This window comes from Schistocerca americana, chromosome 6 (genome assembly GCF_021461395.2).
Source record: "Schistocerca americana isolate TAMUIC-IGC-003095 chromosome 6, iqSchAmer2.1, whole genome shotgun sequence".
NCBI classification, from domain to species: domain Eukaryota; kingdom Metazoa; phylum Arthropoda; class Insecta; order Orthoptera; family Acrididae; genus Schistocerca; species Schistocerca americana.
The window spans coordinates 332,963,601-332,979,627 of NC_060124.1; the positions used below are offsets into that span (position 1 = coordinate 332,963,601).

At 41.2% G+C, this 16,027-nt stretch overlaps 2 protein-coding genes across 2 annotated transcripts in view; both read right to left on the minus strand.

The window, feature by feature from the left end:
* Positions 1-4,485, minus strand: part of LOC124620119 (protein bark beetle) — a 351,158-nt gene extending 346,673 nt beyond the window's left edge. The window contains exon 1 of the mRNA XM_047146790.1: positions 4,219-4,485. Coding sequence (XP_047002746.1) covers positions 4,219-4,485 — 267 coding nt within the window. The remainder of the gene's footprint in view (positions 1-4,218) is intronic.
* A 9,679-nt stretch (positions 4,486-14,164) lies between these two features.
* LOC124619408 (dolichyl-diphosphooligosaccharide--protein glycosyltransferase 48 kDa subunit) overlaps positions 14,165-16,027 on the minus strand; it is a 42,148-nt gene continuing 40,285 nt past the window's right edge. Inside the window, exon 8 of the mRNA XM_047145766.1 lies at positions 14,165-14,696. Within this exon, the coding sequence (XP_047001722.1) occupies positions 14,541-14,696 (156 nt within the window). The 3' untranslated portion in view covers positions 14,165-14,540. The remainder of the gene's footprint in view (positions 14,697-16,027) is intronic.

Sequence of the window (16,027 nt, forward strand, 5' to 3'; positions counted from 1 at the left end):
CCACTTATTGGAATTGGTGTGGGAAGGGTTAAAGTGTGTGTGTGTGTGTGTGTGTGTGTGTGTGTGTGTGTGTGTGTGTGCGGGGGGGGGGGGGGGGCTAGATTTCCAAACGAAAGTGATCTTGGGGATGAAACTTCTTGGAATCTGACGCTGGCATTACAGGTGATAACCGATGACGCTGTTACAACGTGAGTTTTCGCCTGTTTCTGTAGTTCATAACAGAGTAATACCGAGAGGCACTTTCTACTACGGGTTGATAGTAGCAATCCCTGCCCATCACCAATTTTACGATGACAAACCTTGACACGTAACTAACCTCCCGAGTTCTTGAGTTTCGGCGACGAGGAAAGCATTAGAGAGAGACAGCAAGCGCCTTGTTACAACGCGAAGAAAATTATACTCATTATTTACGTCTAAAGAAAATGGATTATTGGCAAAAAACTTTACACATTCTTTCATTTCACAATATTCGCTCATATCTTTGGGAAGATAATACCCCTGATACTGAGACTTACATTCTGAAAGTATTTGTATGGAGTGTAGCCATGTATGGAAGTGAAATGTGGACGATAAATAGTTTAGACAAGAAAAGAATAGAAGCTTTCGAAATGTGGCGCTACAGAAGAATGCTGAAGATCAGATGGGTAGATCACATAACTAATGAGGATGTATTGAATAGAACTGGGGAGACGAGAAATTAGTGGCACAACTTGACTAGAAGAAGGGATCAGTTGGTACGACATGTTCTGAAGCATCAAGGGATCACCAGGGCAGCGTGGAGGGTAAAAATCGTAGAGGGAGGCCAAGTAGATTCAGAAGGATGTAGGTTGCAGTAAGTACTGGGAAATGAAGAAGCTTGCACAGGATAGAGTAGCATGGGGAGTTGCATCAAACCAGTCTCTGGACTGACGATCACAACAACAATAAATATTACAAGGGAAACGCCCCATCGCAGATCCCTCAGATTTTGTGATAAGATGGCCTAATGGATAGCCTGTCAAAAATTAAACACAGATCAGGTATGAGAATAGGAAGAAGGTGTACTTGAACTGTGAAAAAAGAAACAAAATAGTCAACGGTCGAAGCTTGAGATCTGCAACATCGAGTGAATTGCAAGAACAAAGGAGTCGTGGCTGTGTGGTCACCGTGTTGGACTGTAACTACATGTTGGAAGCCACTGAGAATTGTGTGTGTGTGTGTGTGTGTGTGTGTGAACGACCTCCCTCGAGTCCCTTTTCTTTTCACAAAATTATGAACGTTCCGTCCGGTCATTTGACGCGTCTGTTCTCCTTCTGCAGTCTTGGCAATTGTCATACTATACACTTAGAATATGAGTAATGTGGTAAGAATACATTACTGTGGCAAGTAAATGTTATAAATAGTGAGACCAGGTAAGATGCTGCATAGACCCCTCTCAGATATGAAAAAAACGAAAACAATAAATTAAAAACAAAAAAAAAAAAAACGGATGTGAACTATTTTCCAACAAAGGAATGTAAGAGAGAAAACTTCCGAATCGGGACACGAGTCATAACACGCGATAAAATTGCTCAAATGGCTCTGAGCACTATGAGACTCAACTTCTGAGGTCATTAGTCCCCTAGAACTTAGAACTACTTAAACCTAACAAACCTAAGGACGTCACACACATCCATGCCCGAGGCAGGATTCGAACCTGCGACCGTAGCGGTCTCGCGGTTCCAGACTGCAGCGCCTAGAACCGCACGGCCACTTCGGCCGGCAACACGCGATACTTCTGCATAACAAATAGGAGGTTAGTATGTCTGGAGGTCCCTTCCTTACACCACACGTCACGGACACAAATTTGAATGAAGCGAACAGACGCGTCAATGACCGGACGGACAGTTCATAATTTTGTGAAAACTGCGTCGTCCACCGCACAACCACGAAGCCGTGCTATTCAACTGCGCTATGTAGCACGCCTTAAGCTTGGACCGTTCACTGTTTCTTTTTTCACTGTCCAGTACACCTTCTTCCCGTTTTCACGGCTGATCTACGTTCAGTTTTTGACGGGCTATCCATTGGGCCCATCTTACTACAAAACCTGAGGGCGGTGCGATGGGGAGTTTCCTTTGCCAGTCACGGCCCTAGGCGGAAAGTGAACCGCTTTTGCTAACAACTATGCTACCAAACCACGCATGCCAGCCTCCATAAGTGATTTCTAAAAACAAACGGCAATTTATTTTATATTCTCTCTGTTCAACGTAGCTTCCGCTTTTCTTGAAGCGAATAAGTATTTTGTTATACAGGATATTTCAGGATAAGGCTGACGTCGGTTGACGACACACACACACACATAATTCTCAGTGGCTTCCAACATGTAGATAACTGAAACTGACAGGAGTGAGTGAGATGGATGCTATCGTAAATAATCACGGCAATACTTCTTGTATTTTATTGTTACTTTGCGTTCAGGAATTATGTCCTTCAATTGAAAAGGCTAACTGGACGCAATTTATTTTATAGTTCGTGTAGGCACTGCTACGTGGTAACTAAACCTGGAGTGCACAGTCCTTTTAAACATAAAGTTGGGTTAAGAACTAAGAAACAAAACTCAACATAAATGGCAATCTGTCAGTAAATTAACACCTACATGGTCTCGTTCCCTGACGGCTGTATTTCGGAAACCGTTGACATTAGAACAAATGCGTGTCTGATGTTTCGCTTTCAACGTGGTCCAGACGTCAGTTTTTATTGTACGTCTCTCTCTCAAAACGGAGTGCGCCCGTCGCAATCTTGTTTTTGTGCTTCATGTCGTCTTTGGTAGGTTTTTATTCCCACCCCAGTAGAGACACGTCAATACTCGGTGAATGAATTTGCAGAAATTTGTCTTCATTCGTGTACTTCGCGTTCCAGTGTTTTATGTCACTGCAGTGATTCGGCCTTTTAATTTTTTTTTATTGCCATGTATTGTATAACTAACGCTATGGGTGTTGAAGCCTCGCTTGTCTAGTGAAATTTCTGTATTTCTGCTAATAATCTAACGGGCACTAATCTAAAACTTAACCATCCATTCTGATAGGATGAATAGTTTAATATGTACCATATTGGTTAGTATTGTCTGGACTGCTCAGGATCGAGCGATTTTGGCAACTCGCAAAGTTGTTGTGCCAACCGATTTTCTGCCAGTGTTAAACGAGTCAAATACAGTCTCATGATTTAAGTTTTTGACTGTTTTGTTCTCTTATAATGGCGCAACTTGAAGTTTTAAAATTATTTGTCCGTTCAGGACGGACAGATTTCTTAGTAATGTACCTCTTTTAAATGTTCATCATCCATAACGAACTTGACTGAAAGAAGAAATACGTTGATGACACACATCACGATACATCAGGAAATAGTTAATATGGTATCAGAGGGAAATGTGTGTGAGCGGGAGGGGGGCGTAGCGGCTAAAATTGTAGAGGAAGAGCAAGACTTGGATGCAGTAAGCAGATCCAAATAGAAGTAGTTGTTATTCAAATATTAAAAGACTTGAGGGGAGAGCTGCATCAAACCCGTCTACAGACTACAACATCGGTAATGTCACAATTAGGTCAGTGTGAATATGCCACTAATAAAAGAGAATGCTTCGTAATGATCGCAAACCACGAGGAAAGTCTGTTAGCGTTGGTGTGGTTTGGCAGACTTGAGCTCTCCCTACAACCTGATCTTGAGGAACGCCGCCCACACAGCGTGTTGACACTGCCAGGCATTCTCAAACTGCTGCCTGTAGGCCTTCGCCACAGGCATTTTCTTTTGAGGGAAGATTATATTGCCCGCATCTCGTGGTCGTGCGGTAGCGTTCTCGCTTCCCACGCCCGGGTTCCCGGGTTCGATTCCCGGCGGAGTCAGGGATTTTCTCTGCCTCGTGATGGCTGGGTGTTGTGTGCTGTCCTTAGGTTAGTTATGTTTAAGTAGTTCTAAGTTCTAGGGGACTGATGACCATAGATGTTAAGTCCCATAGTGCTCAGAGCCATTTGAACCATTTTTTGAAGATTATATTCTTATTCAGCAAGAGCGCTGATAATCACAATGTTGAGCACCGTAAAACTACTATCATAAAACAATTGTCTTCTGCTCAGTGTAGCCTTGCGACGAGAGCGTGTGATGTCCACTATGCCTTGCCGACATACCCGCTACGCTATCACAGTGGCGACACTGCCCTTTAAAAGAGAACGGGTGCTCCGGCGGCCGGCGCGCGCTGACGCCACCTACCTGTGCGCGCAGGACGCCGCCTCTGCGGACGACGAGCGCAGTGCCGGAGGCGAAGCGGATGCTGACGCCCGGCTGCACCACGAGCGCGCCGCGCACCTCGAGCGTCGCCCGCGCCTCGTAGCGCCTTCCCGCGGCCAGCACCAGCTCGGCACCAGCCGCCACCTCGGCGGGAAGCAGCTCGGCCTCCGGCTGCTGGGCGCCGCAACCGGCTACCAGAACCACCAAGCACCACAGCACACGATGACTGCGACGGCACCGTTGCGCCATCGTCACACACCCACCGCGTCCTTACTCACTCGTCTACTGGAGAGAACGGCCGCGCCTGAGGACGACTGCGGATCGCACCTTTCCCCCTCCAGCACTGCCGCTTGACCCCCACCCACTCCCACAGGTGCGCGCGCAGCCGGCTACCGGTAAATTACGGGGTCTGCGACGCGCAACAGAGAGCGCGTAGATTTAGGCGGTATTAAAAGATAGTACATCGACGATAAGACTGTGTTGAAATTACCTTTGTCGACGTATTCGCATTTCATATCTGTCACACACGTTCATTGTTTGTCAACAGCACACTACACAATGTGCTGAAGTCGGATGACTGAACTGACATCTGTCTGTTAGAAGCTACAGCGCAATATTATCGTAAGCTCAAACAGTACGGCGGTTATGAGGAAAAGGAGTTTCTCTCGCACAATCAGCACGGATTCAGAAAAAAAGGTCATCCGTGTGAAAATCAAGTCTCTATTAACATACGAGATCGCTCAACATTTGATGGAAGTGAACAAATTCCGTATTCTTCGATAACCGAAAGGCGTTCGACAATGTACAGAACTGACGGATTCTAAACAATCACTGTTGTGCCCCAAAGGAAGCGCAATAGAACCACAACGATCTCACTACACATAAATAATATACAATGAACGATCAGTAGTAATGTAAGATTGATCGCTGACTGCTGTTGGCGACAAGAAAGCTTCGTCATAGAACAGTCTCAAGGAAATCCAGACAGACATTAAAAAAATTCCAGTTGATCTAATGAGTTGTAGTTATCTTCAAATGAGATTAACAGAAGGATAATGCCTATAACGAATAGATATAACCCAAAAGTATCCGATTACATTAGTGAAGAGTCTTGGGTACGTCACATAGTATAAATACCTAGGGGTAACACTACGAAGCAATATGAAATGGGGCAACCGTAAGAAATCAGTGTTAGGCAAAGCGAATGAAACTTATTGAATATTTTTGAAGGATCCTGTAACAGACTGCGATATTTTTGCAAACAGGAGTGACCAGAAAAAATAGCAGACGCCATGTGAAATACAGGGTCACCATAAATTATCTTTGAACTTAAGGCTTTAATAACTTTAAAACTCTACTAGAAATTAGAAAATGGTTTTCAACATGTAATCAGTTTTTATGGCTTCCAGGTAATGCAAACTTAAACCTGATAAAAAGTGGACGCCACAAGAGGAAGCTCAGTGAGCGGCCGGGTTCATAGTGATGTCAGCCGATTGCCAAGTGCAACGAAACTTTCGAGCACGGTATGGAAGGTAACTACGGTCCCGACCAACTGTTCGGGCATGGCATACGTCATTTTTGGAAACTGTTCTCCATAAAAAGGGGGCGTGTCGCCAATCTGTTTCAGGCGCCAATGTGGACAAGGTGCGACACGCGTTTGCAAGTAGTACAACAAAATCGGTGCGTAAGGCGGCCAGAGTGTTGGAAATAAGACGGTCAACAGTAGTGCACAATGTTTTTGCATAAGAGGTTGCGGCTATATCCCTACAGTGTGCAGCTGCTTCAGGCATTAAAGCCTAAAGACAAACCTCAGTTCGAACAGTCTGCGGTGGACATGCTGAGCAAGACTGGCGCGAACAACGCCGTTTTAGAAAATGTATATTTCTTCGATGAGGCAACGTTTCATGTATCCGGCAAACAGAATCGTCTTAATGTTCGTATAAGAGCTCACAGCATCCTTATGTTACACGTGAAATGGAAAGAGAGCGTCCCAAGGTCAATGTTTGGTGCAGACTGATGCACAGTTGCATCATTGTTCCATTGAGTCTGCCATTAACAGTGTTTATGTGGACATGTTACAAGAGTTTGCTGTGCCTTGATTGGAATACCTGCAACCTGATGTCATATTCCAGCTGAATGGGTCACCACCCCACTGGTCATTAAATGTCTATCAATTTCTACACGAAAATTTTCTGGATAGGTGGGTTGGGCAAGGTGCTCCAATTTGACAGCTGCCAAGATCCCCTGGCCGCACATCACTAGACTTCTTCCTGTGAGGTTTTGGAAATGATCTGGTGTACTGAACCATGGTTAGACTTGATGGCACAGGTTCACAATGTCACTGTGGAAATTTTGAGTCATACGTGGAGAGAAATGGAATTCTAACTAGACATTATCCATGCCACTAATGGTGCACACATGATGTGTATGAATGAGGAAATGGAACTTTATGATTTATCACATTTTGAAAACCACTTGTTAATTTCTCGTATAGTTTTGAAGGTATTAAACTGTTAAGTTGAAAGATGATTTATTGACACCCTGTATATTAGAAGCACTACATTCAGGAAAATAAGATCAACACAGGTAACGAGAAAGACTACACAGCAACAGGTCAAACACCACCATGCCAACAAGCAGGGTCGTGTGAAACCCAACTCACAATTCTCACACACAGAATCCTGAAAGCCATGTATCAAGACAATTGTTTGCAGTATTTTTTGACTTGCAAAGTGAATCAGACTCTGGTTTCTTGAAAGTTTATAATGAGGCTTTCACAGGATAGTACTGTTCAAGTGTGTGGGATCCACACCATGTCAGATTAAAGGAATAAATCGAAGTAGTTAAGAAGTGTTTTTGTTTGATTTGTAACTAGAAGATTTGATCAGCATATGAGTATTATGGAGATGCTTCATGAACTCATATGGAATTCCTGGGGTAAAGAAACATTCTTTCCCTAACACACAGCTGAAAAATTTAGAGAATCAGCATTTGCAACTTACCGCAGAGCAATTCTATGGCTACCAACATACGTGTCATGTAAGGACTATATAGAAAAAGAAAAGAAAAATTAGGGCTTGTACAGAGGCATATAATCAGTCTTTTTCCCTTGTTCCATTTGAGAGAGGAACAAGAGAGGAAATGACTGGTAGTATGTACGAGGTACCCTCTGCCATACATCATATGGCGGTTTGTGGAGTATGTGTGTGGATGTAGATCATTATTGTCTATCATCAAGCATCTGCAAGTTCAGGTTTATAAGCATCTGTATGGTGCCCTCCCTTGCACTAAACAAACCTACAACTATTTGGGCTGTCCACCTTTATATACATTTAATACCCCTGTTAGTTCTATTTGGTATGGGTCCCACAGGTGTTTGGGAATCAGTCTTCTTTGTAGACTGACGATAATTGTGACTCATTGATATTGCAGTATAGGAAACTGTGTGTCTTTTTGTTAAGTGAAGTACACAATCTTAAAATTCTGAACACTGAAAGTGAGCTACTAATCTTCGAAACACTTAAATTTTGTTGGAATCTGATTGAACATTTTTGAAGTCTTTTAGACAGTACTAAATTATTAAGAACTACATCACCAGCAAACATTTAATAGTAAGAATTCCAAACACACTTTCCTGGGGCACATCTGAAGTTTTTTGTACGTCTATCAATGAATCTCCATCCGAGGTAACATTCTGTGACCTCCATACCAAGAAATCCTCAATGCGGTCATTAACTTTCTTTGGTACCCATATGATTGTACTTTCATTAATAAGTGTCAGTTTGGTGATAAGCTAAATGCCTTTTGGAAGTAAAGAAACACTGCAGCTACCCAACTGCCATGTTTCGTGATTTTCAGGGCGTCATGTACGGAACGTTCAAGTTGAGTTTCACGTGACCGAGGTTCCTGGAATCATAGCTGGTAACTGTCACCGCATCTGCAATTCTGTGGATTTTGTAAAACAGCTTGACAACTTCTGGGTGAAAGACTCAAACATCCTGGTGAGTTTTGACATCGTTTCGTTATTCACCAGGATGCCTCTACAAGAGACACTGGAGCTTGTTGGTCAGTAATTTGATGAGAAGACCAACCTTTCCAGGCATGTCCTGACCTCCATATATTTTCTGTTTAACGGAGAATACTATGAACAAATGGAAGGAGTCATAATGGGCAGCCCAATCTCACCTGTGGCCGTGAATTTGCATGTGGTGTACGTCAAGGAGGAAACCCTTGTGTCATCCAAATGCAAACGCACATTTTTTTTCTGTTATATGGATGACACGGTTGTCATCTGGCCCCATGGAAGGGACAAATTTCTTTACTTCCTTACACATTTAAAAACCACACATGCCAACATCAAAATTACAATGAAGATCAAAGCAGAAGGAATATCACCATTCTTGGATGTCATGGTCAAGAGAAGAGCTGATAGCACCCTGGGCTACAGTGTGTATCAGGATAAAATGCACACTGTTTGCACGCAGACAGCTGCCACCACCCTATACAGAGGAATGGGGTACTAAAAACACTAGTACACAGGGCTCACACTATCTCAGAGGCAGAGTGTCTGTGCCATAGTACCCAAGATGGCAGTTTAGGCACACTCTCTGCCCGATCACAACAGTGAGATGGAAGAGTTCATGGAGGAAGAGGCAACCACTACTCTTGTACCATACACTGGCACACTGCAAGGAAAAATTGGACACATACTGAAGAAGCAGCGAGTAAAAAATGTCTTTTGCACACCCAATAAAACAAGTCATTATTGGAGACCACCAAAGATGAAGACGGTTGCGGAAGGCAGGCATACACAAGATTCTGTGCCAGTATGGAAAGACATATATTGGACAAACAGTGCGCACCATCGATTGTTGGCAAGAAGACCGGACGCACACTCGGCTGACGTACCCCAACAAGTCAGCAATAGTAGAGTGCAGTTTGAGAATCGCACAATGAATTACAAATGTACTACAACCTTGGCATAGACTTAAAAGTACCGAGACAGCATTATTAGAGAGGCCATTGAAATTTTAACCATGGATGATTTCATCAGCCAAGATTGCAGTTATAATCTTAGCAAGGCTAGAGAACAAGCACTGAGTTTAACTTAAAAGAGACACTCAGCAAAAAAAAAAAAAACAATCTGGTGGCCTTGGCAGACAGAGCAACTACATCAACACTGCCACAGAAGCAAACACTAGCGCCACCGGTACAGCCGACACTCGGAGGGGACGGCTCTCGCGCGCGCGCGTGTGTGTGTGTGTGTGTGTGTGTGTGTGTGTGTGTGTGTGTGTGTGTGTGTGTGTGTGTGTGTGTGGGGGGGGGGGGGGGGGGGATATAATACAGGTATGCACACCTTCAAGAGCTCAGTATGTCAGTGCATCTGATGATGGAGACATGTCTCATCACTGAATATTGTGCTTGCTGGACACTATGAACTGGCAGTACACTCGCGGTCTGTTTGCTAGACAAATATACCAGGAGAAACTGAATCACATCTTCTAGTTCATCCAACATACCGACAACCTGCTTACATCTTAACAGGTAGTTGACAAGATTCTGCAATTGAAATGCTTTGAGGATTCTCAGGTATATGAAATGCAAAAAGAAAATCCTTTGTCCACCTTCAGTATCTTTCATTTATTATTAAAAATACACTGAGGTAAAGAATTCTGCCAAAATTCCAACAGAAGTAAGAATTTATTTTCCTTCGATTTCTTACTCCTTTTCTTTCTTCAAAGGAACATCAGTGATGAGTTTTAGGTAATACATAACTTCTCTTGTTGCCATGTTAAAATCCACTTCTTTTGCCATAAGAGAGCAGAGTTTATGAATATTCATCTCACTAACATTCGTTTGCAATTGAAATTGCGACAGAATCCTGAAAACACTTATATTATTAAACCAGCAGCTGAGGGCAAGACAAGTACATAGTTTATGAAAAAGCCCATTCTTGGCATAATAATAATGTGTAATTTCAGCAGCAATTGATGGCCCTTAAAAATCACATTATTGCACAGAAAAAATCTGTAGTTGCTTGAATATTGTGGCAGGGATGGAAGTTTTGCTTATTAATAATATGGCAAAATACTCTCCTCTTTGCATGCTATCATTTGCCAAAATCTTTCTCTGATATCATAAACTGTTTATGAGATGCAAGGGATGTTACAAATATTCCTTCTGGCTTTTTGCATAGTTTTCGCATTTGGGAATGGAGCACTTCACACACTATCCATTTTCTTGAGACTGTAAATAGGAAGCAACATCCTTGCAAGTTTAAAGAACAATTCAATATTTTAGCTACATTTCCTATGCAGTAACATATGACCTAGCACGCACCAAACACAAATTCATAGTGACTCCCATTTTTCAATACAAACCTTTCGAATTTCTTGTGGTATTTTACTTAATCTTATCACAAAAACTATTAGTATTATCAAAATGACAGGCAGTTCATCATGAAGTTGTTGAATAAGTTATGAGATATGTGAGAATTTTTTTTTTTTACCAAATAGTCTCTTTAAAATCATTCGAGAAAGATTTCAGATTGGTCAACTTGCATGCCTTACCAATCACACAATCTAACGAGTCTGCTAGCTTCCACCCCGACTCATTCACCGTGTGAGAGTTTGTGCATGCAAGATAGCCTCTGCAATCCCTGCAAGCCAACAATCATGTGCACCATCTAGATAACTTACAATGAAACTTACTACAGAGGTCCGAGCAGAGGAATCTGAAGTGTCAACAATGATAACAAAACATTATCGGAGTTCAGTTACATATTCACAATGATTAAAAGTAATCGTTCTTTTGCACCAGCCTCAGCTGTTGCTCATTCCGCTGTGTGCTGGATTCTACTTTATGTCTGTTCAGTCAGCTCAGTGTTTGTACGTCCAGGAGATGTCAGCAAATCTGGCACAACAGTGGAGTGCCGGCGAGCAGTGCGGTCATTTCAGGCTGGCTGCTGGAGAGTACTCGGTCCCACTCTGAATTCTATGATGACCCATCTGCTATGTAACTGGTGCCACTAGTTGTGTGGTTGCTTGACCTCCTCCCTAACCCTGGTAGGTTTCAGCACTGAGGGCACCTGATTGCTGAACAGGAACATGAATCCCCATCAGGCCTTGCTGCTGGCTTCTGTGTTGAAGTCCGCTATTGGCAGCACTCTGCAATGTGGTGTTGTTGCTAGACAGTTGGTTTCTGGATCAGTGATGGTAAGTAGTGGGCAACATGAAGCTCATCAGATGAAGGCCATCATCTTGAGTACATCTTAGGCTGTGGTACTTTACAGACAATGACACACTTTTCTTTGGAAAATTGCCTCCAAAATTCAGGTGTGTGTTATGCTTGAAATTAACATAAAAATGTCCAATGTTTGATTTAAAACTCCCACTAGTCTTAAAAATGGCCATATATTCGATGCCATAGGAAACCTATCTCTGTCTGGCAATTATGGATTCAACTGGCAGTAGCAATGCACCGATGTGGTGAACATGAGTTGTGGGGATTCACAAGCTTGCTAACACTGTCTTCCTCCCACTCAGCCATTACAAACCATTCTACAGTGCCAGTGAATTTGAATTTAAAGTGATTTTTGTTATAGGTATCAGTACAATATTTTTGTTAGTAATGGAAAAAAAATAAAAGGTATTGACTTGATGTAGGTCACAAATTGAAAGTAACAGCATAGCCAAAAGAACAAAGAAACTGAGCATCTGAGTGGCATTTAGGCCCTACACCAACAGAAAAAACCATACTGAAATGGATTTAAGGACACTGTCAAAATGGCAATGGAATTAACACAAAAATTATTCAAATACAATCTAGTAAGCTTGATCTACAGTGGTACTTAACAGACTTTAAGGGTGGAATTGGTTAGTGCTGCACTTTTACGAAGCAACATGGACTTAGCAAGTGAACCAAAACCAAAATAACTCAGAAAATGCCACAAGAGTATGAGGAGAAAACATTATCTTTCCATCGATTTATTATTCAACATTGAAAGAAAAACAGTGCGTAACTAAGGCTAATAGCAAATATAGACGAAACTCTTCTGACATTCGTTGTGCCAAGTAACAGAACTGTTGCCATGAAAGGAGCTAAAACTTTAACTACAAAAACAAGTGGATATAAAAAAATGTCATATGCCATTGTCCTTTCATGATGTGCTGATGATACTAAGCTTAATCCAATGATCATTTTGAAGTCCAAAACAATGCCAAAATCTTCTGAAATACATCATCACATACATGACAAGGATTGGATGCATGAGGCTGGTATGAAATTTTGGATTAACAGAGTGTGGAAGGAAGAAAAGGTGTTTTAATGAAGAAGAGTTCTCTTCTTGTGCTAGATCAGTTTAGCAGTCATATGAAAAATTCTGTGAAAAAGAAACTGAGACATGGAAACAAAGAGCTTGCTGTTATTCCGGGAGGACTTACTTCAAAACTGCAACCTCTTCATGTTTCAATAAATAAACCATTCAAAGTGTAGATGAGATAGGAATGGAACAGATGAATTATGGACGAAACCCAACATGAATTCACACCAAAGTGAGCTTTAAAACAACCTACAATCAAACAAATGTGTCAGTGAATGAAACAACTGTGGTCTAGAGTGGGAGAAGATATTAATGTTAAATCTTTCAAGAAGTGTGACATAAGTAATGTTCTCGATGGTAGTGAAGACCATGTTATACATGAAGAGGACGAGGAGGAGGAGGAGGAGGAGGAGGAGGAGGAGGAGGAAGATGAAGAAAGAAGAATGTTCGTTCAGATGATGATTTTCAGGAATTTTAAAGGTCAGTTCAGTTTAATTAACTAAGAATTTTTTTAGTCTGGCTTTGTAATCTAAAAACAAAAATGGTAAAAATGTTATTTTTTTAAAAGCATTGCTTAAAAATTAAGGTGCATCTAACAGGCCACAAAATAATGTAGTTCACAGACTTTGCTCGAGCATCAGGACATAAATCCACTGCAGTATCATAATCATGGAAGCAAGTGCTCATGAAAAGTGCTGGAGCATTTAAAAAGAGCTAGCATGAGACTACGACACAAGACTTGGTTCGTAATGACCGAATGTGTCGTCCTCATTCTGCAACATTCACTTAACAGGCTGTTAACTGCTGTGTCGTTCCCTCAAAATGGGCTCTTATGAAACAGATACAGTTTCTTGCAGTTGTCTTACATCTAATAAATATGCTTGTCTTTCTATCGCAGTCTCCTATTTTTCTAAATGCATATCCTTACTTAGCAGACAGTGTCATCAACATGATCCACTTGCGGCATATGGCTTCCTTCCTGCTTCTGCCCCAGTCTCTGGCATGACTGAATTTGCCTGTGGCAGTGTGAGTTTTAATAAAATTTTTCTAATTTCTGCCTCTTACTGTTCTGTGCATTACATTACTCTACTCTGTGTGAGATGGGCTTAAGGAAATCTCTGACTCTTTGAGAGGGTTCTGGCAAAGTGCAGAGCATATAATATGCTGGTGCTACAAATTCTAAAATACAGCTCCAGTGTTAGTAGTCTGTATCAAGCAGGCTTAACAGTACACATATAACAAATTCAGAGACTTGGTGCACAAATATTAACACACATCCAGACAAACAATACAGAAATGTAACAGAGGTTTTCAGGAACGTGAAATGGAAATCTTCTGGAGAAAGACAACATTGAACCAGTATTCAATGTAGTCTGTACAACAATGCTCTTGCCTCCTATTATGTTTCATGTAGGAACCAATAGAATAAGATGAGCAAAATTAGGTAAAACAGGGATGTAATGCAAATGAAATAGCATAAAGTCTCTAAAATTGGTGTTATGTACCATCCACGACTCGCTGGAAAGTGGCTTGCAGACTATATATAAATTTGTAGATATTAAAAATCTGTAAATGGCAGTTATGATCACATCATATATGAAAACAATCTTTTATTCCAATACAACAAGTTTATTCTCAACAATTTCAGTCATCACAGCTGTGAGTAATATTCTTACAGAATTAAATAGAAAGATACAGTCCTTCGAGGAAAGTGATTCACGCATTAGAAACAGTCAGTAGCACATTAACAAATTTAGGCTTCATACTTCAGGCACACATTTATTAATTATTGATTGGAGTTCCAAGGAACTTTCACCATTCATGCAATGTATGAGTGTATTCAATAAAACACATAATATGATTTCATGTTTTCGTGAGCTGAATTCGCAACAGTTTACACACTCTGACTTTCACAAACATCACTGATTAAATTATTTTACAGCTGTACTGCACTGGAATGTGCACTTTTGCATTTTCATCTGTTTTACTCTGCCTTTGTCTTTGTGTCTTCCCGATAGTGCAGGAAAACTATACTGAAGAGAAATACCCCTCCCATCATTGAGAATGCACTGAAGTAGTAGGGGTATGCGCTTGGGATGAAACGTTCATATTCTGTGTGTTGTAATGGCCTGACAGACACCTGCAAAAGAAGAAAGTTTGTTTAATGTACTCCTCCTGTATCAGGAAAGCAGAACCCAATAGCTTACATTTCAAATTGAAAGGAAATTTGATTTAGTTTGGTGAAAGATACTACAGATATTTATGTGTAACTGTTGTTTCAGTTTTCAAATCAATTTCTTCAGTTTTTGGATTTAGCTGCATCATTGATGATAAAAGGCTGCTGCTCACAGTACAATGAGCGGCTGGCAGGTTACAATTCTGATACTTACTCGCCCTTGTCAGTTATCTCATATTATGTTACAATTAACAGACTGTACATGCATCCATTACAGTCACCTACACTCCAAATACATGTAAAACACAACCCTCAGAAACCAGCAAAGAATTAAACCAATGCTCACAGAGGATGAACACCCTTCCCAACAGACTGCTGAACGCACCCCCGCAGGATATCCCAGCCAATTATACCACGTGACATCCGCATTTTTTAATACACTACAGTATCAACCATCCACATGCAATACAAATACAGAGCAGAGACAAGGACAGTTATTGTTTTTATTATACCCCATTACTGCATAAATATTCAGCACATTAATGCTGTAAAACTTTACAAATACACATTTTTCTGATTAAAATGTATTAAAGTTAACTATTGTAGCAATTCAAGAATTTCTGTGTAAATTCTAGAACCACACAGCCTTCTACTGACTCGAACACACGATATTCTGGATATGAGTGTGGGATGGTAGAATCCTACCTACTCCGAGTCACATGTTTGAGTGTGCAGGTGTAAAAATCAGCCGTGGAAAGAAAGCAGACGCAGTGGACAAACGGCACCGACAAGTACCTGACGGGCAATCCATAGACGTTTTAGTGAGTGTGTAAGGAAGAACCATGGAGCTCATATGCAGCTCTGTGCTTACTGGGTCATTGACTATTTTTATTAAAACAAAGACAGTTGAAAAAGAACTCTTGAAGTAACCTTGCTATAGACAAGACTTATTTTCTGATTTATGTTAAGAAAAGTTATGGTATCAAAGCCAACTTTCTTTTAACTGTAATTTAATTTGTTTCCGACATTTGACTGTACAAGGGACGTACTGGAAGTTATATATTTATGTCGAAAGTGAGAGTTTTATTTATATGAAAGTCAAATACATTAACTGACGAAAAGCAAAGTCTGTACGTCTACTTATTTCATAAGTAGAAAGAGTCAAAAAATTCCTGTACCTAGCATTATTTGCTGGAGAAGAAGTCAAGGATTTCCAGCAGCCGGATAACCAGTGAAGAAGAGTGGCTGCAAATTCCAAGTAAGTCACCTCATAAAGAAGTGGAAGTTGGTTTGGG